Here is a 23,793-nt window from a genome sequence, read left to right as displayed (position 1 = left end):
AATACATTATGTGTTTCTGTGCTCCACCCATCAGTCCAATGACAGGCTGGTGGTTGCCTTTCCCTTATTTTCTGTATTGCTCCATCCTTAAATTCCCATTATTGCTGAAGATACAATTACACAATTTTATTGCCTGAAGAGCACTTATTGAGAAATTTCTGCATCAGTGGAAAGTGGCAAGTATCATAGTAATTATGAATTGGACATGTGGCTGCACAAACTCATACTAGTGGCAGGAAATATAACAACAAAGACTCATCTTAGGAAGAGATAAAAGTTGATTCATTCATTATTTAAGCGAAAATTCTTGTCCTGATCTATTAAGGTTTCTTTTAGTCATATTTTCACCACTTTCACAGTCACAAAATTCCACAAAGATGAGACTCTGGATGGGATCTGCAGTTTCTCATATTTGATTGAGCAGGCTGCAAAAATATAATCCCCAGCCACAATTAGCTCTCAAGACATAAATATGCATGAAGTGCACATTGTTATCAATCTCAAACTGACCAAGAAAAAACCTGGCCAGGTTTCAGCAAAAATATTGGTCCAAGAAATGATAAAGGTCTGGCTGCATTCCGAAAAACGTATCAAACTTGAAATCAATTACAAAATCTGAAAGAATTAATACCTTGTTGGCTGAAGAACTAATAAGCCTCAGTTTCTGCTGTTGTTTAAGGTATTCCCTATGCTTTTGGTCTTCCAAAAGTTGCTGTTGTTGTTGTTGTTGATGTTGTTGTTGTTGTTGTTGTTGTTGAGGATGATGATGATGCTGCTGCTGCCACAGCGGTGCTGTCGGGTAGTGTAAAATATTGCCTCCTGGATTATGAACGGGCATTGGCATATGTTGCTGGAAATTCTGTTGTGGAAATGGAAATCTAAAAACAAAAAACAAACATATGATACCAATAGGCAGCATACACTAACATTTAGAATTTTACAAGTAAGTACCTTAATTACAGTGTAGAAGCAGTAATCTCATGACAGAGAAAAGGTTCTAGATTGCATGTTCACACTTGGTTTAGATAACTTTAGATATAAATAAGGCTAATGTGTGTAAATGTGGATTGGCAGCTCTATTGGTGAAGTTGACAGATTTGGGGTGCAAATATTTGTTGGTTTTGACTTTTCTACTAATACTTACTATGACTTACCTTTCATACAACAGCAGATGTTGAAGATGATGTGCGCTATATGGCTGGGCATTAAGTTCAATTTGCAGCTATAACTTAGGCATTAAGTAGGTTTTCAGGTTAGAAGAAGGCATAGATATACCACCCAACTTAAAACCCCATTACGATGTTCAAAACAGTGAATCTGTTAAATGCTGGATCACTATTTTAATGTGAAAAGTACAAATAAAGGCTGTACCTCCCAAAATACATTCCACAGAAAAAATAACAATAAAAAATTGGTAGTAATATGTGGTTGCTAATTTCTTATGATGACAAAAAGGCAGATAGTGACAGGAGTAACATAAAACAGTTATCAAATTTAAATATACACAATATATGATATGAGAGTAGACATCATTGCACGTAGAGAGCAACACCCTTTCTAAGTATAATTTCTATTCAGCTGTACAGTTTGAGTTAATGTGAACGATTCCATGAGAAGTCTCATGTCTTGCGCAACAATTTATACTCCACAGCTGATAGCAAACTTCATCTCATACACAGACAGTTAGTTCATACCTGTCAAACATGTAAAACCAAAATCAGGTAATGAAACAATTTGTAAAATATCAAGGTTTTACATTTAGAACTGTATATGATGTGTTTTGCTTAAAAGTGTGAACAGAATGGTAGCTATCAACCACATTTCTCACAATTTATGTATGTAAAAATTCTGTTCTATTTCACAGATATGGCTGCTGTTCACAGTAACTATACAACTAAGATCGTCCTTTAAAAAAGATTCACATATAAATCTTGCCACATATGGAAGAACACATCACAATGTAACTTTATCACTTGTCTGTGTCATCACTGTAAATTTAAAGAATATACAACAACACTATTCTATGGAATCTACATTGAGGTGATAAACTTATCAGCAGCTTAGCATGGAGCCTAGGTTAGATAGGAAGGACATAATTCGGCTGTGAGCTGGTGAGTCCTGCAGTGCATATAACAATAAAGGAAAACCATGATGCAGAAAAAAAATCCAGTGTTAAATTATTGTACTTTTGCATCAAATAGCCTTTCATGACAAAAGGATTTTCTTCTAGTAGGATAAGGTCATTATTATGTCAAATACTGAATATTTCCCTTACAATCTAATCCAAACATTACTACATCACTGGATATACAAATCATCTGGTCTGCCATCTTAATTTCCTGTGACCAATCACAACAGGCATTACCAACATACATGTCGAATTTAGACTGTGCATAGTCCTTTGTTAAGTTCTGCTACTCCATCAAGAAGGAAAGAAGAACACAACTGGGAAAGAAGGACAAGATTGGGAAGGATGGAAGGTCTCTCAGACGACCTGTTGTGAGGATGAGAGCAACAAAAATGGAAGGAAGAGGTGGCCACCAAAGAGCCGAGAAAGTCAAATGTAGTACAATGGTAATCAACAAGGCAATTCCAGTCTACAAATGATAGAATAGCATGAGGTGGAAAACTAAGATGTCAATTAAGTTACAGTAATTTACAAAATTTTCAGTGCTCATTTCTTGTAAACTGAACTCAAAATTTCTCTTAGAAGAAAATTACAAAAGACGGTGATTTGACTTTTAAAATAGGCAAAGAAATTGAAGCAGTTATTATGCATTTCCAAGTAAGGACTTGTAAAGCTATGAAAAGATACCAAGAAGCACAGTAGAGTTTGCACATTTCAGTTAGTGAGGTATTTAATTATCTCTCCTTTCAGGGAACATATCCCTTATAAACATTTAGACCTTCTCACAAGTGAATTAAGCATACAACACAGGCCAATATTTTCACACAGAATCTGGAATCAACAAGGTTGTCAACAAGAACCAATACCTCACACGGAAAATGTGTTTACTGAGTACACATACAGCACATGTGGAACTGAACTGCCTGACTTAGCAGAATGCTGCAGTTTAAACATACATAGAAAGCTTTCTATGCATAAGTATGTCCAAGAACCATCCAATAAGTACAAATGTTGAACAATGATGGAGGTATGATTTGGAATTGTGACCCATATGTTGTCAGACAGTGACTTTAATGGTTACACCACAGCAGACAATGCAGAGCTCACAGCAATGCTTCCTGCTTAGTAAAACAGCAGCCCGCTGTTTTAGGATACACTGTAGTTTCCTGGATCTGGGTCTAGTCACTGGTACCTCAGACAGCACCAATCGTGGATTCACATATTCTGATCGCCGAGATGTTCCAAGTTACTTCCACTGAGGTACTATGATTGTAGAGTAGACCTTTATGTTGAGACATGGAGGCCAGCTGTTCTAAGTGCTTCAGTGGGGAACCGCGCAACTGCTACGATCACAGGTTCAAATCCTGCCTCAGGCATGGATGTGTGTGATGTACTTAGGTTAGTTAGGTTTAAGTAGTTCTAAGTTCTAGGGGACTGATGACCTCAGATGTTAAGTCCCATAGTGCTCAGAGCCATTTGGACATTTTTGAAAGGACATGGATGATGTCACTGCACTTTTTGTATCTTACAGGTCAGTGTTTGATATTATATTGTTCATGTATTTTTTTTCCTTTTTTCTTTTATTTTTATTTTGGGTGTTTAAGGTCCAAATGCGTGCCAGCTGGCTTGCTTCTCTAGTCTGGGTCCTATGCTGTTTGATGTATACGTCCTCAACATCATCAGGCCAAAAACTGCAATAATACATACATTATTGTTTCAGACCATCAACTGTGGATTTAAAAAAATGGTGTGAAATCTGTAGTGTCTTGGTTTGTTGTGTTCTGTGCAGAAGGCGTGTGAGGCAGTACGGTATCACAGTCAGGCTTTTTGACATCAACACACACTGAGAGCATATCTGCCAACACCCTATTCAAATGTTCTGCAAGGTCCTTCATCAGTGGGTAGCAGGTAGCTGGCATACCATAGAGGGCGCTGCATCATGAAATTTGTTTTCATACCACATTTAACTGAAACACTTTTCTACGATCAGAGCTCATTACACGTGGTTGTCCATCCTTCAAAATTATGTCTTCTCCACGAAACAAGACAATTTCCAGAGAATGCCACCCCCACCCAATCAATGACATGGAGAAGCTACAGAAGGCAATGATACCAGATGTTCTGCAGGTAATTGAGGCACCTGTTCCACTGTTGGCATTCCCTGCAGTGGCTTACATAACGTAATCCAGGTAGCAAAGACACAATGTCCATTTACAATACCAAAGCAGGTTGTCCATCACACATTCAAGTGTGGATAGCATAGTGTGTTGCACAGACCAAATAGCACAACTTGGAACTCACAAGACCCTCGAGTTGTCGTGGAAAGGACTGCTTTCATATCAAACTTGATCTGCAAACAGCGAGTGGACATTTTTATTCATGTATTACTATTTGCCAGCATAGTAAACCTTCATAAGAAATCAATTCCAGTCCAGTGATATGGAGCAACTGTAGAATTCATTGGTTCCATCTACAGTTCGTAATGTGTGACAGATTGGAAGAGACCTGGTCCATGATACCAGCTTCTGATTCCACCTTTGGATATTTCAGATGACCTGATGTCGGACTGTCATTGAAAATTAAATAAATAAGTATTAATATAATAGAGGGAAACATTCCACGTAGGAAAAATATATCTAAAAACAAAGACGATGTGACTTACCAAACGAAAGCGCTGGCAGGTCGATAGACACACAAATAAACACAAACATACACACAAAATTCAAGCTTTTGCAACAAACTATTGCTCATCATGAAAGAGGGAAGGAGAGGGAAAGACGAAAGGATGTGGGTTTTAAGGGAGAGGGTAAGGAGTCATTCCAATCCCGGGAGCGGAAAGACTTACCTTAGGGGGAAAAAAGGACGGGTATACACTCGCACACACACACATATCCATCCACACATATACAGACACAAGCAGACATACTTAAAGACCAAATAAATAAGTACGTTTGAGCTTAAATGAGCTGAGATGACAAGCAACTATTTCTGTCCCACTGGGTCATAGTTTCTCTTTTATGATGTTTCAGCTATTAATTTGAATTCTCCTTTGATTTCTTCTACCTTTACTCAGGCTATAATGTTCTTCCAGTTGATTCTGTGAAAGGCAGATTGTGTTAGCATAAATTTTTGCATATTACTGTAAAGCTGGTTACCTGAAACTTCCTAACCATCTTGCCATTTGTTCTACTGGATCCTTCAGGCTTATTAACCAACATAAAGAACAGTGGTCAGTCACAACAGCAAATTGGGCTGAAATGGATTGGATCGATGGGGTTAGAGAGACTAAACTGTGAGGTCATCAGACCCTCCATCCTGTATGTGTCATGCCAGAAGGAGTCCTCAGAAAGGAAGGGCATATAAGACAAATCCTGATGAACCCGATTTTAGCCAAGAATCAATAAAACCAAGAGATACAAGCAAATAGACATGAGAGAAGGGTAAGAGGGTGAAGTTGGGTGAGTAGCTCCACCCAGAAAGAAGTGCACCCTCTGCATCTGAATGGTGTTTCCTCACACTCTGTTACTGCAAGAAAAGTAGCAACTCGGGCAAGTTGATAAAATATCAGGACATAGTACAAGAATGATGAGGTAGTAAATAAATGACAGACATAAAATAATATGAAGAATTAAAAAGGTGGAAGGGCAAGAGCCAGGATGGACCACAAAGCAAGGGCATCTACGAGCTAAATCGGTTGGTGCACCCCTTCAATCCCTCAAGAGGCCAACAAGGCCAAACTGCCCTACCTCAAAGACAGGAGCAGAAACACCTTCAAGTATAAAATGTACAAACAAGTCAGCCACTCTGGCATCATCCACTGGCACCAGAGGCAGCGTGTACTTAAGTTTAAGGTTTTGCCATAAGGTGGCCAAATTAAAGCAGTCCAGTTGGACGTGAGCCACCATCACATGGGTACCACACCAACAATGGGGTGTATCCTCACATTGCAGGATGTGGCCATGTGTCAGTCAAGTGTGGCCAATGTGAACCTAACAGACCACAGTAGATTCCCTGGAAGAAGCATGACAGGAAGACTGTCCCCTTTATGGCTCACAGCTTGTTCAGAGAGCACAAGGCACAGTTGGTTATGCTCTGGATGGACAATCTGATTCCTTTACGTGGTGGGGGGGGGGGGATAAGGACAATGGCAGAGGCAAAGGCATCCAACTCAACATTGTTGAGAGTCCATCCGGATGGATGGCCAGGCGAGTGATGCTGCAGGAGGGGCAGGAAGATTGAAAAACGATCACTGTCACACAGGCCATCATGAACTCTTCAATGAATGTAGGGAAGAGGACCAGGGATGCAAACGGAAAGATCAATGGCTGAATAAGATCATATACCACACTGAAGTGTGTGGGGGAATCGATATTCAAGAGACAAAGATCAAGCTCAGCGCGCAAAGTTCCAATAGCCTTACCATGGCCAGTGGTCTTAGTTACATCCCACAAAGGGATGTGAGCACTGAAGTTGCCAAAAATGAGGGAGGGTGGCTGAGAAATAAGTAAGACAACATGTTCTGAGACACTTCACCGTCAGGAGGAAGGTACACATTACAGATAGTAAAAATCCACAGACATCAGCATATGAGCAGCCATAGCCACCAAAGTCATATGGAGTGGCATGTGTTCACTGTAGACAGAGTCCAGAATGTATGTGCAAACCCCACCCAAGGCCATCATAACCAACTTTATTTTTAAAATAGCCCCACAAACAAGGAAGACTGGGTTTAATGTCAAGTCGACACTGCGGTCATTAGAGACAGAGCACAAACTCTGACTGCGTCAAGGATGGGAATGGATATTGGCCATACCTTTCAAAGGAATCATCCCAGCATTTGCCTGGAACAATTTAGATATGTCGTGGAAAACCTAAATCTGGATGGCCGGACATGGGTTTGAACCATCATCCTCCCAAACTTGAGTACAGTGTGCTAGCCACTGGGCCACCCTGCCTGGTTTAAAATAGCTCCATGAGCCACAGAGGGTAGGGGTTTGTGATGTTGGTAATGAAGTTCCCTGGAAGGCAATGCAGAAATCAAAGTAAACATATAAGTCACTGTAGCTCACCCAGGTGATGGAAAAAAATCACTACAGTTGCACTGGAGGATCATGCTACTGGTGTCGTGTGGGAGTGTGAAAGGACCAAGGAGGCAGGTTATGCCCCAGTGTCGCCTGCTGCCATTGATTGCAAGGATACATCATCAATACACTTCAGTTCTGGTGCAGGTTGTGGTGGGGGGATCCAGTGCCACAGCGAACACAAGGAATTCTGCCTCGGGTACAGTCTGAACATGCGGGATACAGTTGCATGGGGACCACTAGAACCTCCTTTGTCTCTATCGTCTTCTTTTTGCTCCTCTTCTCCTTGGATGATTTCGATGTCTACAAGGGCTTGCAGGAACAGAGGAGGAAAACAAAGCCCTATGACCAGCAATCAGTGGCTCTGGCCGGGAGTTGGGGATCGATGTCCCCAGCAGGTGGAGAGTGAACAATCCCATGTGAGTCTGGGGGAAATAGTAGGAGGAGGACACCCAATCACCAGAGGAGTGGGTGTAGTCGAAAGGCCCCAAAAGCCCGATACAGAAGGTATGAAGGGCAAGGGTACTGTCACTACAGAGGATGATGACATCGCAGCCATAGCAAACATCATTGTCATACGCACAGGATTCGAATGACCATATTTCTTCTTAGCATCCTGATAAGAGAGTTGGTCAAGTGTGTCATATTCTTGGATTTTTGTTTCTCTTTCGAAGGCAGTGCAGTCCTGTGAATAGGGAGAATGTTGTTCCCTGCAGCTGACACAGACGAGAGGAATAGCACAAGGAGCATTCATGTGCAACTGTTGTCCACAATCCCTACAGACGGGGCTGGTGTTACAATTCAAAGACACATGTGCCCGAATCTCATGCAATTGAAGCACTGCATGGAAAGGGAATATATAGTTACACATCACATCAATACACCATCACCTCGACTTTATCAGGCAAAAAGCCAAGGCCTCAGTATCAGCTATATTTCCTTCTGCCTCCGCTGGACATGATGGACAAAATGAACAACTCATCATCACTACAAACAGACATGTAGTTCATCATTGGTTTGTAAAAGGTGGTCATGAGCAGTCCCGTGACTGAGCATGGGATGCCGTTTTAATCTGAATGGAACTTTTCTTTACTGAAATTGCTCCTACTTTCCCAAATCTGTACTCAAGGTACTCAACAAAGAGAAATTGCTTTGTGGTCAAGTAGGAATCCCCATCAATCCTAGAGCAAATTTCAGTATTCTCAACAAAATGTGCCAAGACTGGTGCGTATGTCAGTACCTACTTATGGGTACTGAAAGATCATTCTTGCTCCTCATTTCAAAAAGGAACAAAAATTAGAGTTTAATAACATCCAGTCAACAGAACCATTATTAGAGATGAAGCACAAGCTCAGTTTATGAAAGGATGAGGAAGGAAACTGGAATTGGAATTCTGAGAAATCTCACACGTCCAAAAAACTAAATTTTTCAGGAAATACAAAAGACTACCCAGATCTCAAAATTACACTGAAATTCCATTTTTCCTCTCATTATCCATAAAAATGAATGTGGAGGGAAGTTTTCCAATGCACTGTAGACAGTCTTGATACTTTTTTTTGACGTTAAGTTAAAATTTATGTAGTAAACATGTGGCTTTCTCAATATTTTGTAACAAATAATCATTAATCATTACTTGACTCATACTTTACTGTTAATATGGAGAAAAATCAAACAGATTATGCCTCTTTTGCATTATCTTTAGCATTAAACTCCATGCATGGTTCATTCTTTGACACGGTTGCCAACTGCATATGTCAGAATAGAAGTCTTGGATGATTTCTTCTTTTTGTGGGAATGGTAGAAATAGCCACAGCTCACATATTTTCTCATCATTTATAGGCACATGACCTTAATAAACCTGACATACAGGGCTTGATGGAATTACAAACAAATCCAGGCAGCTGGGATGCGTGCTCTTATGCTCCATCAGTGAGTGGTCTAACTTTCACAATGCCAATGCTTTCCTGTGTACAGCAGAACTATATGAATTGTGTGAAATGAAAGTCATGTTTGCTACTTCTTTTTGTAGCTCTTCCTTGATTTTCAACAGAAATAGCATTCTTTCAGCAGAACTGTGGCCACTATTCCTCACAATTTAGGACCTCTTCCGTTTTTGGTACTTTCATTTCAAATTTAATCTTTGTCGTGGACTCTATTATTAATATTCTTTCGGAAAATATATCCTACTCACCTTTTTAATTTTCCTTTTTACCATGTTGAAATCTCTATCGTACAGAAGGTACAATGGACCAGTTATTGGAAAGTAATGGGTGATGAACTGAAATCTTCACTGTACCACAAGCAAAACCATCATTGCATGGCTTTTATTTTGGCCTCCACAAGAGTTGAAGAAAAACTGAAGCTGTTTAGAATGTTGCCCCACATTTTCATTTATATGACTAAAAGATAATGCACAATCAAGGCATTTACTGAAAGCTGACACAGCTAAAATGTGTCTTGTATTGGTATTTGATGCAACCGCAGATACTGCAGAAAATGAAATGAGAGGCCTATGTGTGTCATTTCTTGAAAAATTTATCAACATGCTTCTAGTGCACTACTAACTTAACTGTAGCTTTCCTTATAGCAATGATAATTGAACCTTAATTAGGAAGCAATAATAACTTTCAGGTTAGGATCACCTGCAGTCGTAACTATGTTGTTCTACAGCTGCATCTACACTCAGCAAACCACCGTGAGGTGCATGACACAGGGTACATCCCACTGTACCAGTTATTAGCATTTCTTCCTGTTCCATTCACATATGGACTGTGGGAAGAAGGATTGTTTGAATGCCTATGCGCATTGTAAAGGGACACCCTCCTCTAGTATTACTTTTCTTCAACGTAAGTTATTAATACAAAAATACTTTCTACCTTTTTACACAGATTAATATTATCTCACCTGTTTTTCTAAAAGAATTGCATATGATTTTGTACACGATGTATTATATTTCAGGCTAAAATGTATAAAAGGAAATTACTTTATTTTCGTTGTTACAATCAGTATATACTAGCTCTGTATGCACGGTTAAAATTACTTAATTATGAAATATCTGGCACATGAAAATTCCTATTATTAATTGTGCAATTGGATAATATTTATTAATTTTATTTCTGAATTCATTTATAAAAGAATGGTATACATTAATGGAAAGCCATTTGTCAAGAAAGTTTGTAAACTCTTTGGAATATTGTTAGTACTGTAGAATGCGTTAGTAGTGGGCATGCCTCTGATGTGATTGGACATATTTGGCAATAACAATGTAATTTTCGATTTTGAAGTGTAAATAGTAAAGACAGTGTGATATAGAAAAATGTGAAAGAATAAAAATTACAGAAACAGAAATTAACTGCACAGGCAATATTTCACCATTACCTACGTCCACTGGAAACATGAGAACCTACAATGTCAAAAATTTCAGCTTCAAGAAACCCGCCCCTACACATGAAGAACTGGAGCCAACTACAAGAAAATAAGAGAAGCAAAACGATTATTGTAAATCTTACTCCTTTCGAATCTTATTAAAAGAATTTATTATGAAGTCAGTGAAAATCAACAAATGAGGGAGGGGTAGATTACAAGTTGGGGTGTTGTCCGAGATCAATGAACTGATAATGAATTTAATTTTTGATTAAAAGTTTTGGGATGCTATTTTTAGTTATGGTGATGTAGGTGCTAATCACAATCGGTAAGTCTGAGACAAGTAGCTTACTGCAAGTGAATAAAGGTGTTGATGGGGATGAGACTTGTGTTGTTAATGATGTTGTTGATGAAGTAATTTTGGGAGAATATGATGATGATGAATTCAGGTATTTGTGGAGTTTATGAATAATGAAGTTTCAGAGTTACTTGTGAATAATGTTGACAATACAGATAAGGTAAGTGATGTAAGTGATGACGTAAGTGAGAGTCGTGATATACCAGACCAGTCAAAGCAGTTTTCCACTACTGTCATGCAGAGCAATGAACCAAACAGTAAAAGTTAGTTATCTGTAAGCCTATAGAATAAAGGTGAAAACTTTTTGAAGTTTGTTGGGACTAAATTGATGATAACATGGATAAATGTGCATTCTGGAATCCAAATTGGTGGAATGAAGTGAAAGAAGATCTAAGCAGGAAGTGTAATTTTGACAGCAATATATTTTGTGTTCCTTCTGTAATAAGTGCTGTTAGTTGTGCTATGGAATCCATTCAGTGTGTTCAATCTTTACCTTATAACATGAGTAACCAAAGTAATGTGATACCTGTAAAGATGATAAAATCCTGTAAAGACAGTGTGGATGTAGCATTTGATAAAACTGAGTGATCTTTTATGTGACGTGTTTAATAACAGAGATGATGATTCAGATCTTGTGTGTCCTTACATTGAAATTAAGATTGATTAGTGGGAAGGGAACTGTTTGATACAGGTGCCCCAATTTGTGGTATACCTGAACAATTTAGTGACAATTGCAGTAAGAATTTTGTGGAAATGCCCATTGTAGGCATAAAGATAAAGAGGAGCTACAGGTAAGCACAGCCAATGGATAAAATCTCAGGTCCTGTTAATGTTTAGTATAGAAGACAAAACCTTTGAACATGGATGCTTAGTGATCCCTAATCTGCAAGAAAATGTAATTCTCACCTGCTTTACCCCCAACTGAGCCAATGTAATCATTCCATTTCATATCACTGCAAAGTGTTACACCCAGTTACTTGTATGAGTTGGCTGATTCCAACAGTGACTCATTGATATTATAGTCATAGAATACTACTTTTTTTTTTTCATTTTGTGAAGTGCACAATTTTCATTTCTGAGCATTTAGAGCAAGTTGCCAATCTTAGCACCACTTTGAAATCTTATCAAGACCAGACAGAACATTATGCGCCTTCTTCCAAATAGAACTTCATTACAGATAACTGCATCACCTGCAAAAAGCCTGATGTTACTATTGTCTGCAGGGTGATTAATATACAACATGAACAGCAAGAGTCCCAACACACTTCTCAGGGGCACACCTGAAGTTACTTCTACATCTGACGATAATTCTCCATCCGAGATAACATGCTGTGACCTCCCTACCAAAAGGTCTTCAATCCAGTCACTAATTTCACTTGATACCCTGGTATCTATGTAGGTTGGAACTTAAATAGTGGCACACTACTGTGGAGACACTATGCAATTGAATCTACTACTGCTGCTGATAGTACACTTTGTTGACATACCTTCCTTACATCTGAGCAAATGGACTCACCCATCCCACATCACCGGTGTGCGCACAATCGAGGGAAACAAAGTCACTTGTGAGTGAGCGGTCTAACGTAACGGTGTCACTATGTTTTCAAAACAGGAACAACGGAGTTGGATCAAGATTGAATGTGCCAGATGTCGTAAAGCACGACAGTGTCATCGAGGTCTTCAAGAGGCGCGCGGGAAATCGGCATTGCCGTACAGAAGAGTAGCGCGCTGGGTAAAAGCCTTCAACAAAGGTTGGCAAAGTGTGGCAGACATGCATTGGACAGGTCGTCCTAGTGTCTCAGAAGAAGAAGTGCATGCTGTTGCTGCGTCAGTGGACAGTGATTGACACCATATGATTTGTGAGCTCACTCACAAAACCAGATTGGCACATATGACTGTGCTTCGCATCCTGAAGGAACGCCTGGGCATGTGTAAAATTGCATCACGATGGGTTCCCCATGAATTGACGGAAATGCAGAAATGGATGCGTTACGACGCTGCTCAGATGCACTTGGAGTGCTGTGAGCATGAAGGAGACGCTTTCTTACGCCGTTATCATAGCACTGGATGAGACATGGTCCACACTGTACGAGCTAAAATTGAAATGCCAATCCAACAAATGGTGTCATTATGGGTCGCCGCGAAAGTTGAAAGTGCATCAGAGCCCCAGTATGATGAAAGTTATGGTGATTTTTGTGAACGACTGTGATGGTGTTATCCTAACGCATTATGTTCCTCCACAGCAGACCGTCAATGCTCAGTATTACAGTTCATGTTTGGAGCATTACCTGTGACCAGCTTTGCGAAAGAAGCAGTGACACTTTCTGCACAACCCACCCATCATTTTGCACAACAATGTGCAGGCACATACAGCGCAAGCTGTGGCTGCTCTGGTTGGTCGATGGGACTGGGAAGTACTGTACCATCCACCATACTTCCTGAACTTAAATGCTTGTGACTTTGATTTGATTCCAAAGATGAAGGAACCACTTCATGGCATTCGCTTCAGAACTGTTCCAGAGATTCAACAGGCAGCAGACCGCTCCACTCGCACCATCAACAGAACAGGCTCCGCTAATGGTATACTACGCCTTCCACATCGCTGGCAATGGATTCTACACAATGCCGGTAACTACTTTGAAAGAAAGTAACTAGTGCAAACATGTAACTCTTTTGTATCGGTTGTGAATAAGTAGTTGCCACTATTTAAGTTCTAATCCTCGTATATATGCTTCATTTTTTATTCGTGCTTATTTTATGGCTATATATTTCGGAAACTCCACTGCATTCTTCCTTCTCTTTACTATTTCCTGACATTTGTTACTAGCATCATCAATGTCTGACATTTTACCACCAATAATGAAAGAAATCTTCTTCTTCTTCTTCTTCTCCAAGAAGAAGAAGAAGAAGAAGAAGAAGAAGAAGAAGAAAAGAAATCAATCAAATGAAAGACTAGGAGCCAATACAGATTATTTCCTCTGTTTAAAACAGTGCTGACAAATTAAAATTTTGAGAAATCCCATATCTTTTGTACATGTGGGTTTTCTATTCAATTTAGGTGTTGCAATGGCTAGGACATGTGGAGTTGCTCTATATGATGATCAGCTTGTATGTTTAATGTACAAAACCACAAGTAACTCAAATTCAGCAAAAAAGGAATATGTGGGGTTTGTCAACATCCCAATCTGGCCATCCCCTTTTCAAAGGGATCACCCTGGCATCTGCCTGGACAGTTTAGGGGAATCATGGAAATCTTAAATCCAGATGATCAGATGACAATTTGAACCCTCATCCTGCAGAAGGCAAGTCCAGGGTGCTAACCACTGTGCCACCTCATTTGGTCCCTCATCTCAAGAAAATGTGGCACCTTCATTCAGCAGTTCTTGCAGCAGCTATGCCTTCCAACTGAAATCCTTTATGAACTGTGTACCATAGCAGTACGTTCCTAGAACGCTTCTCACATCACAAATATGCCAAGAAGTTGGAAAACCTTTTACAGCACTTAATTTTTCTGCATCAGGACAGATTCCCTTTCTGTTAATTAGGTACTTCACGAGATTTTTTTCTCTTAGGTGAATAAGAGATTCTTTCTTGGTTTGGGGCAAAATCTACGCCATAATCACATTTAAGTACCTTTGTCAAGTGGCTATGATGCTCTTTAAAAGCCTTTGAGAACACGAGATAATCCAGGCAGCAAGGCACATCATCCTTTTAAGAAGTTGAAGTAGGCTGTTTATCATGTGTAGAAATGTGGATGAAGTGTTGCACAGACCAAATAGCATAACTTTAAACTCACAGATAACTTCAAGTGTTAAGAAACCAGTCCTTTCCACGTCAACCTGAATCTGCAAGTAGCCCGTCTGAATACACATAGTGGAGAATTGTTTTGTTGCCAGTTCAGATACCATCAATTAGTGGCAATCGATATACATCCTTCTGGTGAATTTGTTCAGCCACTGGTAACCAATGCAGAAATGCCAAGCACCATCTTTTTCTTCACTGGGACCATAGGACAGGACCAAAGATTGTCTGGTGGATGAATGATGTCATGTCATTGCATCTTCTCCGCTTCCTTCTGAATTAGCCATCGTTCAGCTGGAAACATCCTACATAAACTCTGACTGATGATCAAATTTTGTAAATAACTATTTTTAAGTACTGCAAAGTAGTGTGTGTGTGTGTGTGTGTGTGTGTGTGTGTGTGTGTGTGTGTGTGATGGGTGCCCAATGGCAAGGTCATCAGCGCCCTTAGACTTACAAAAACAAACAAATGTGGAGCTGAACTAAAAGTGTTGTACACACATGCATTTGAAATTGACACAGTCACTCCGTATCACATGTACTCTCAAATGCACTAAAACCAATTACGAGGGAAGAGAGACATTCAAGAAATTAAAATACAGAGAAAACAAAACACAGAAGAACTAAAAGAAAATCACAGGAGAACTAAAAGAAAATCACAGAGAAATGTGACTGGCTGGCCACTTTTTAAAAAAAAAAAAAAAAAAAAAAAAAAAAAAAAAAAAAAAAAAAAAAAAAAAGGTGAGCCAGCCACCCTTTGACAGATTAAGATCTCCTTAAAATCTTGTTAAAAACACTGGACAGTTCACAAAACTTTAAAACCCTAATCACATTAATTTGATCATTATGTAAAATAGACAGCAAATCCACCGCAGCCCACTGATCGGCACATAAAATGCAGTCCAATTAAAATGAGGTGCACCATGATCTACAAGCCACAAACACGTCACATTGGATAGACCTCTCGCCGGAGTTATAATCCATGTGTCCTAGGGCTGCGGCCTATGTGAAGACGAGTAAGAAGGCTCTCGTCCCACTGATGTGGCTAAAAGGAAGTAAAGGAAGTACTCCATGACTGAGTTGTGGACTTGATGACACAGAGCTTGTTATCGGTCACTGTCAGCCACTCGTCCTCCGATTGACACACAACTTTGTACCTCAACAGTGTAGTGATAACATGCAGGGAGATAGCACACTGAAATGCCAGAGGATCACAACATGCCTCCTTAGCTGCTCGATTCGCCCTTTCATTCCTCACAATTCCAACGTGCCCAGGTACACAGCAGAAAGACACCTCCTTCCCCAATTGCTGTAGTTGCAGGAGGGCATCCTGGAAATTCTGGGTCACTGTATCTGCTGGGTACAAATGTTGGAGAGAGTAAACAGCACTCTAAGAATCTGAGCAGACAAGAAACCTAACACTGGGAGAACATCTTCTCTGTTCCAGTGCTTGCAAGATCGCATATGATTCTGCATGGAAGACAGTAAATTCTGGAGGCAGTCTTACCATGAAGACACGATCTGAGAAAACGACAGAGCAACCAACAGTCTCTCTCTCTGCTAGGACCCATCCGTAAACAACTACGAGGTTGTGGTACTCAGATAAAATATCAGAGAATATCGCATTAAAAGCAGAAGTACGGGTGATATTTCTCCTGTACTGCACCAAATCTAACATCACTCTGGGTCTCTCCAGTAACCAGGGTGGAAGATGGTTAAAATCTTGGATTTGGTGTCATACTGGCTCCACACTGAATGACTCCAGCACACCCTGCAAGCAGATCCCATATGTCATCATGGCTTGTGGACGGTTGGAAAAAAAGGCTCCACTGTTGGACAAGCAACAGTATGGTGTGTGGGTGAAGTTGGAACTGCAAGGACTTACACGCCTGATGCATCATGAGGAGCTGGTGCTGGGTGAAAGAGGCAATTCCCCCCGCCTCAGTAGAGATTCTAAGCATCAGACTGGTCCAATAAGCACCTGTAGCCAGCCAAATCCCCTCATGATGGACAACATCAATGGTACACAAGTAAGAGGGCCTTGCTGACCCATACATTGCGCAACCACAGTCCAGCCGCGAATGCACAAAAGCCCAATAAAACTGAAGGAGTTGCACCCTGTCCACTACCCGAGGCCCTTGATGATGTTCAGTGCCTTCCGACCTGAGTAAAAAATAAGGCCCAGAAACTGCACTGTGTCTCTAAAATGTAGGATGATGTCCCCCATATTCAAGGCAGGCAAATTAAAAAGACAATGAGAATGATTAAAACACACACACACACACACACACACACACACACACACACACACGCACACACACACTTATTTGCAGAAAAGTGGAAGTTCATCTCTGCAGCCCACTCCTCTAACCACGGCACTGTAATTTGCAACTGACAGTTCACCATTGCAACACTGGAGGAGGTACAGAAAACAGTAAAATTGTCTACAAATAAGGAGCACTGTACAGGACTTCTTACCATAGATGTGATACTGTCGATGGCTGTGGCAAACAGGGTAACACTTAAAACACTGCCCTGAGTAACACCATTCTCCTGCTCAAATCGATCAGACGGCGTGTCACCAGCTAAGCTCCTAAAAAACTGCTGCGACAGGAAAGACTGTATGAAGGTGGGGTGGTGACCACGAAAGCCCCACTGATGCAGTTGTGTGAGAATACAGTGTTTCCAAGTAGTATCATATGCCTTACTTATATTGAAGAATATGCTGATACAATGACGCTTACAGAGTAAAGCCTGCTGAATAGCTGCCTCTAGGAGTGGTTTGAAATCTTCGGAACCAACACTGAGAGCGGCTAAGGAGTTGCCCGATCTCTACCAACCAGACCAGACAACGGCTAACCATTCCCTCCAGGGTCTTTCCTACACAGCTCGTTAAGGCGATATTCCAACAATTACTAGGATATGTGCAGTCCTTTGCTGGTTTGAGGAGAGGGATCAGAATTGCCTCCCTCCACGAGTTGGGAAAGTTACCTACCTGCCATATTAGATTAAAACATTCGAGGGGATTTCTTTTGATGCTGATGGCAAATGTCAAAGCATGCAGTACCGGATCTGGTAGTGACTGGGTGCAGTGTCACGAATCTCAATCAGTGGCGATTCGAGCTCCCACATGGAGAAAGGGGAGTTGTAGGCCTCAGAACTGTTGGACCATAAGTCCAACTTTTCTCTCTCTACAGTAGCACAATAGTGACGAAATGCTGTATCCTGGCTTGTATTGGCAGTAGTCTGTCCAAAATGTTCAGCCAGTGTCTGAGCAATGTCTCTGGGTGTTGTTTGGAGGCACCCCTGTTTCAGCACAGCTGTAACAGTAAACGCCTGCATTTACCATAAATCCTCCGTATGGCTTCCCATACTTTTATAGAAGAAGTGGAAGGATTGATGGAGTCCAGGAACGTTTGCCATGACCTTCTATTACTCTCACTAATGATGCCCCAAGCCTTGGTCCTTGCGACTTGAAAGGTCCTAAGGTTGTCTGCTGCCGTTCGGCATTTAAAATGTCAAAAAGCCACACACTTTTCCCGGATCATGGAATGGCACTTATCGTCCACCAAGGTACTGGTCGCCTTCTACAATGACCTGCAGACTGTGGGATGGAGAGGTCAACGGCATTAAGGATTACTCGTGTGATGTGGTCCACCCATCCTTGGACACTGTCACAGTGTTCGAACACAGCCAGCTGGCTGAAACACATCCAGTTAGCCCTGCTGACCATACATTTTGGGGGCTTAACTTCAGGTGGTGAGCCATTTAGTAGGTGAAGGTGGATTGGGAAGTGATTACTGGAACGAAGGTCATCAATGACCTCCCACTGAACAGTGTCAGTGAGGGCGGGAGAACAGAAAGAGTGGTCAATAGCTGAGAATGACCCAGTAGCAGAAGAGAAAAAGTGTGAGTACCCATGTTGAGGATGCACAGCTGATGAGACGTCATGTGGCCCTCCAATATCTGACCATGAGGGCAAGTATTTGTCAAGTCCCACAGAACATGATGGGCATTGACGTCTTCCAGGAGGAGGAATGGTCGTGGGAGTTGTGCAATAAGATTTGTAAGAGCCCCAGGGTCTAGTGCATCTTGCGGAAGTAAATACAGTGAGCAAACAGTGATCCACCAACACACATGAATTTGAACTGCAACTGCTTGCAGGTCAGCAGCCAAGGGGAGAGCAGAGGAGTGGTGCGCATTACTGACAAACAATGTGACACCTCCCTTGGCCCTTTCCTCCCTATAGGTTATTCTTGCGGTATAGCATATATCCCTGTAGCACAGGGGCATATGTATCTGTAAAATTTGTTTCTTGTACAGGCACACTAGGTGTCGTCTGCATTTAAGCATCCGTCTTGGGAATAGGTTTCTGCTCCATGGAAGATTATGAGGTGGCAAAGACGGGGTTTTGTCACTTTATATTCTTTTTTGGCTTCGGTATAGGGGATCCATTTGGTCTTTTATCTCCTGTATTTTGCATTCTTCAGCAAAAACAGGGCAGTCTTGGTTCGAGACTGGATGGTTCCCCGAGCAGTTGATGCAGCTTGTCAGAGATGGGCAGTCAGTGCCAGCACCATGAGTAGCTTTTCCGCAGATTACTTCACCTCCAAAATTCATGGTTGTATGGCCAGAATGTTGGCATTTATAGCACCGCATATGATTTGGTATGTAAGGCCGAACATTAAGTCGAAGGAACCTCACCATACGATGTTCAGGCTGTGTTGGAGAATTGAATGTGACAATGAAAGTGGCAGTCTTTTCAGTTGCTCCATTATTCCTGCATGTTCGTTGTTCCACATTGACTATTCCCTGGGATGCCCATTCTTGCTTCAGTTCTGCTATGTCCATGTCCATGATATCTCGGCATGTGACAATACCCTTAGTGGAGTTGAGAGAGGTGTGCATCTCAACAGTGATATCATAGTCACTCAGGTTTTTGCGATTCCTTAAGAAGTTCTACCTGCTTTGACCTGTTAGTTTCAACCAACAATGAGCCATTACGCAATCGTTTTATAGATTTTAATGTTCCAGCAGGGCCTTCCAAATCCTTATGGATATAAAAAGGGGATTTTTTTTCAAATGTCCCCTACTTCCTCTTTATCACCAAAAACACATTGCTATTCATGACTCTGTGAGCCCTGTTATTGCAGTCCAAAGTATTCTTATTAACAGGAGGACTAGCTTCTCTCATTCTTTTGGAAGAAAGGGTATGAATACTCCCAGGTGGTACACCCTTCCTACTGGGAGGAGAAAAAGATTTCGAGGGTTCCGTCTTGGTCCCATGAACAGCTAGGGAAACATGGGTCCACTTAGACAGAGCTCTGTGTGCCTGAGTAAGCCTTATGCAACTGAGGTGTGGCAGGTCCCCCAGAGATTGCCTGCTAGTGATGGTTCCACCTCAACAAAAATGCATCCCATCAGCACACAGCACACATTGAGATTGAAGTTTTATTATTATTATTATTATTATTAATTTTTTTTAACAGAGGTTTATCCTGTCCTCGTGATCCAGGCAGTCAAGCCAAGATCCCCGTTCCCTGAGGCATGCAACATTCCACTGCTGCGCTGCGTGGTGGTTGCTGAAGCTTGCCCAGAGCTTACAGTGACAGGGGATTGGTGGTGCTTACCAGTTCCCAGCTCAGGAACCCTGGGGCCGCCAAGCCCTGAGGGTTACTGCAAAGAAGATGCGACAACATTTCCCTGAAAGACATGTAGTACCCACAAGAATTATGTAGCCAGCAAAATGAAGTTGTACCCCACAGCCGAGGAAGAATCCAAGAAGAAAATAAATTAAAAAGTAAGAAGTCAACAGGCCTAGATGAAGTGCCAATTTTGGTTCTGAAAGCATGCTTCAACAGCACACAAACTAGATTAACAAACAGAATAAGTTAGTCTTTCAGCGCAGGTATTTTGCCAGATTACAAAGGTATTGGGTCTAGGGTGCTCAGCAGCATGGCCGTAAGTAATTTTTCTAAGGCACACACAAGTTGAGCCCTCCTACAGAAAGCTAATGCAGGAAAAATTGAAAACTATATGTCATTTTGCTTACTGTCATTATTTTCAAAAATAACAGAATCAATCATATTAATGACATTAACTGGATTTTCTTTTGGTGCTTGGCGGAAGAAAATAGTAATATTAAAAAGGAAAACATTTCCCAATGTTCAGCAAAATTATATTTATTTGATTATGAACTGGCTTTTGGTTTCTCAGGTCACCTTCAAGTGACAACTGAATGTCACAAACACAGATAAATATTAACGTGTGACTTACGCACGTATTATTTGTACAGAAGATACAAAAATGACAGTGTTTACATATGAAAACATTACAATAATTACATTCACTAAAAAGAAGATTAAACAAAGCTTTTATGGAGAGATACATGTAGCAAATTACGAAAAAGAAAATGAATTTACAGTTTGAATCTATATGTGTAACGAAAACTTAATTTAACGAGGGGGAAAATGGAAATTGAGTCTGATTATTTAATACTAAGCTGGCATTCTGTGTCATGAGCTTGTTGATTTCCAGTATTTCCAGCAGGATCACCTTTCTGCTTTTTTTGACAAAATGTAAAACTTCACATTCTACATCATACGGACAAATCTTTATTCTTTAATAGCCAGCTTCTCTCAGGTTCATGTACCATAATTGCCACAGCTCAGCCTGATTGACCAATACACATTTTTTCACACTGCTTGCAAGTGATTTTATACACACTACCCTGTGCCAAGGGCTGCATTTTGTCTTTACTATTGGATAAAAATTTTCATATGTTATTGGTATTATAAAATGCAGGTCTGTAATTGCAAGACTTTAACTTTTTTGCAAGATTGTCTGAAATGTTGTCAAGATATGGAATTTTGCACCAGGCTTTGAAACTATTCAGTGATTGCTGTTATCCAGCAACAGAAGAAGTGTAATTTTATTCATTTCCCTTTTTTGTACAATATTATCAACCAGGGCAGAGCTACAGCCATTGCATTTGTTTGATGGTTTGTAGTACCGTTTGAAAGGCTGATTTGGATAATGGAACAGACATGATATGAGATGTGCACTACTGAATGGAAAGCTGCATGTCTGTGGCTACATGGATGCAGAGCTTCCAGGGGTTACTGATCTCTAGCTATGTTTTTTCTGTAAATGATAAATACATGTTTTCTTCTACTAATGTTTACAGGGTGGTCCACTGATCGTGACCGGACCAAATATCTCACGAAGTAAGCGTCAAACGAAAAAACTACAAAGAACGAAAATTGTCTAGCTTGAAGAGGGAAACCAGATGGCACTATGGTTGGCCCGCGAGATGGCGCTGCCATAGGTCAAATGGATATCAACTGCGTTTTTTTAAATAGGAAACCCCATTTTTTATTACATATTCGTGCAGTACATAAAGAAATATGAATGTTTTAGTTGGACCACTTTTTTCGCTTTGTGATAGATGGCGCTGTAATAGTCACAAACATATGGCTCACAATTTTAGACAAACAGTTGGTAACAGGTAGGTTTTTTAAATTAAAATACAGAACGTAGGTACGTTTGAACATTTTATTTCAGTTCTTCCAATGTGATACATGTATCTTTGTGAACTTATTTCTGAAAACGCATGCTGTTACAGCGTGATTACCTGTAAATACCACATTAATGCAATAAATGCTCAAAATGATGTCCATCAACCTCAATGCATTTGGCAATACGTGTAACAACATTCCTCTCAACAGCGAGTAGTTTGCCTTCCGTTCGCACATGCACTGACGATGCGTTGACGCATGTTGTCAGGCGTTGTCGGTGGATCACTATAGCAAATATCCTTCAACTTTCCCCACAGAAAGAAATCTGGGGACGTCAGATCCGGTGAACGTGCAGACCATGGTATAGTGCTTCGATGACCAACCCACCTGTCATGAAATATGCTATTCAATACCGCTTCAACTACACACGAGCTATGTGCCAGATACCCGTCACGTTGGAAGTACATCGCCATTCTGTCATGCAGTTAAACATCTTGTAGTAACATCAGTAGAACATTATGTAGGAAATCAGCATACATTGCACCATTTAGATTGCCATCGATAAAATGGGGGCCAATTATCCTTCCTCCCATAATGCCACACCATACATTAACCTGCCAAGGTCACTGATGTTCCACTTGTCACAGCCATCGTGGATTTTCCGTTACCCAATAGTGCACATTATGCTGGTTTACATTACTGCCGTTGGTGAATGACGCTTCGTCGCTAAATAGAACGCATTCAAAAAATCTGTAATTGTCCCATAATTTCTCTCGTGCCCAGTGGCAGAACTGTACGTGGTTGACGTTTCACATGGGGCCGAACACTTCCTGTTTCCTTAAATAACTTATCTATCTGGCGAACAGTCCGGACTCTTGGATGATGTCATCCAGGATACCCAGCAGCGTACATAGCACATGCCCGTTGGGTATTTTGATCAATAGCCATACATCAACACGATATTGACCTATCCCGCAATTGGTAAACGGTCCATTTTAACATGGGTAATGTATCACGAAGCAAATACCGTCTGCACTGGTGGAATGTTACATGGTACCACGTACTTATATGTTTGTGACTATTACAGCGCCATCTATCACAAAGCGAAAAAAGTGGCCCAACTAAAACATCATATTTCTTAACATATTACATGAATATGTAATAAAAAATTGAGGTTCCTATTTAATAAAATGCAGTTGATAACCGTTTGACCTATGGCAGTGCCATCTAGCGGGCCAACCACAGTGCCATCTGCATTCCCCCTTCAAGCTAGACAAGTTTCGTTGTTTGTAGTTTTTTTGTTTGTAGCTTATTTTGTGAGATATTTGGCCCGGTCATTAACAATGGACCACCCTGTATATTAAGGTCCATGAAATTTATAGAAGAGCCTCCCAGCTTCTTATGCTGGGAATTTAAATGCTGTAAATGTATATAAATGTACCAGCCCACAAAAACAACACATCATCGGCATATCTGAATCAGTAGTTAATTTTTCATTAGAGAAAGAGTCACTGAACTGTAAAATTACTGCCGGCCAGAGTGGCCG

The 23,793-nt window shown here is 40.7% G+C and overlaps 1 protein-coding gene across 2 annotated transcripts in view; it reads right to left on the bottom strand.

Annotated features, from left to right (window-relative positions):
• Positions 1 to 23,793, bottom strand: part of LOC124614718 (synergin gamma-like) — a 164,630-nt gene that overhangs the window by 98,657 nt on the left and 42,180 nt on the right. For both annotated transcript variants that reach the window (XM_047142965.1, XM_047142968.1), the window contains one exon: positions 632 to 878. In XM_047142965.1, the coding sequence (XP_046998921.1) occupies positions 632 to 878 (247 nt within the window). The remainder of the gene's footprint in view (positions 1 to 631; positions 879 to 23,793) is intronic.

The sequence above is a fragment of the Schistocerca americana genome, chromosome 1, assembly GCF_021461395.2.
Source record: "Schistocerca americana isolate TAMUIC-IGC-003095 chromosome 1, iqSchAmer2.1, whole genome shotgun sequence".
In the NCBI taxonomy this organism is placed as follows: Eukaryota; Metazoa; Arthropoda; class Insecta; order Orthoptera; family Acrididae; genus Schistocerca; species Schistocerca americana.
The sequence above is the reverse complement of the archived record's forward strand: the minus strand, read 5'-3'. Positions and strand labels throughout refer to the sequence as shown.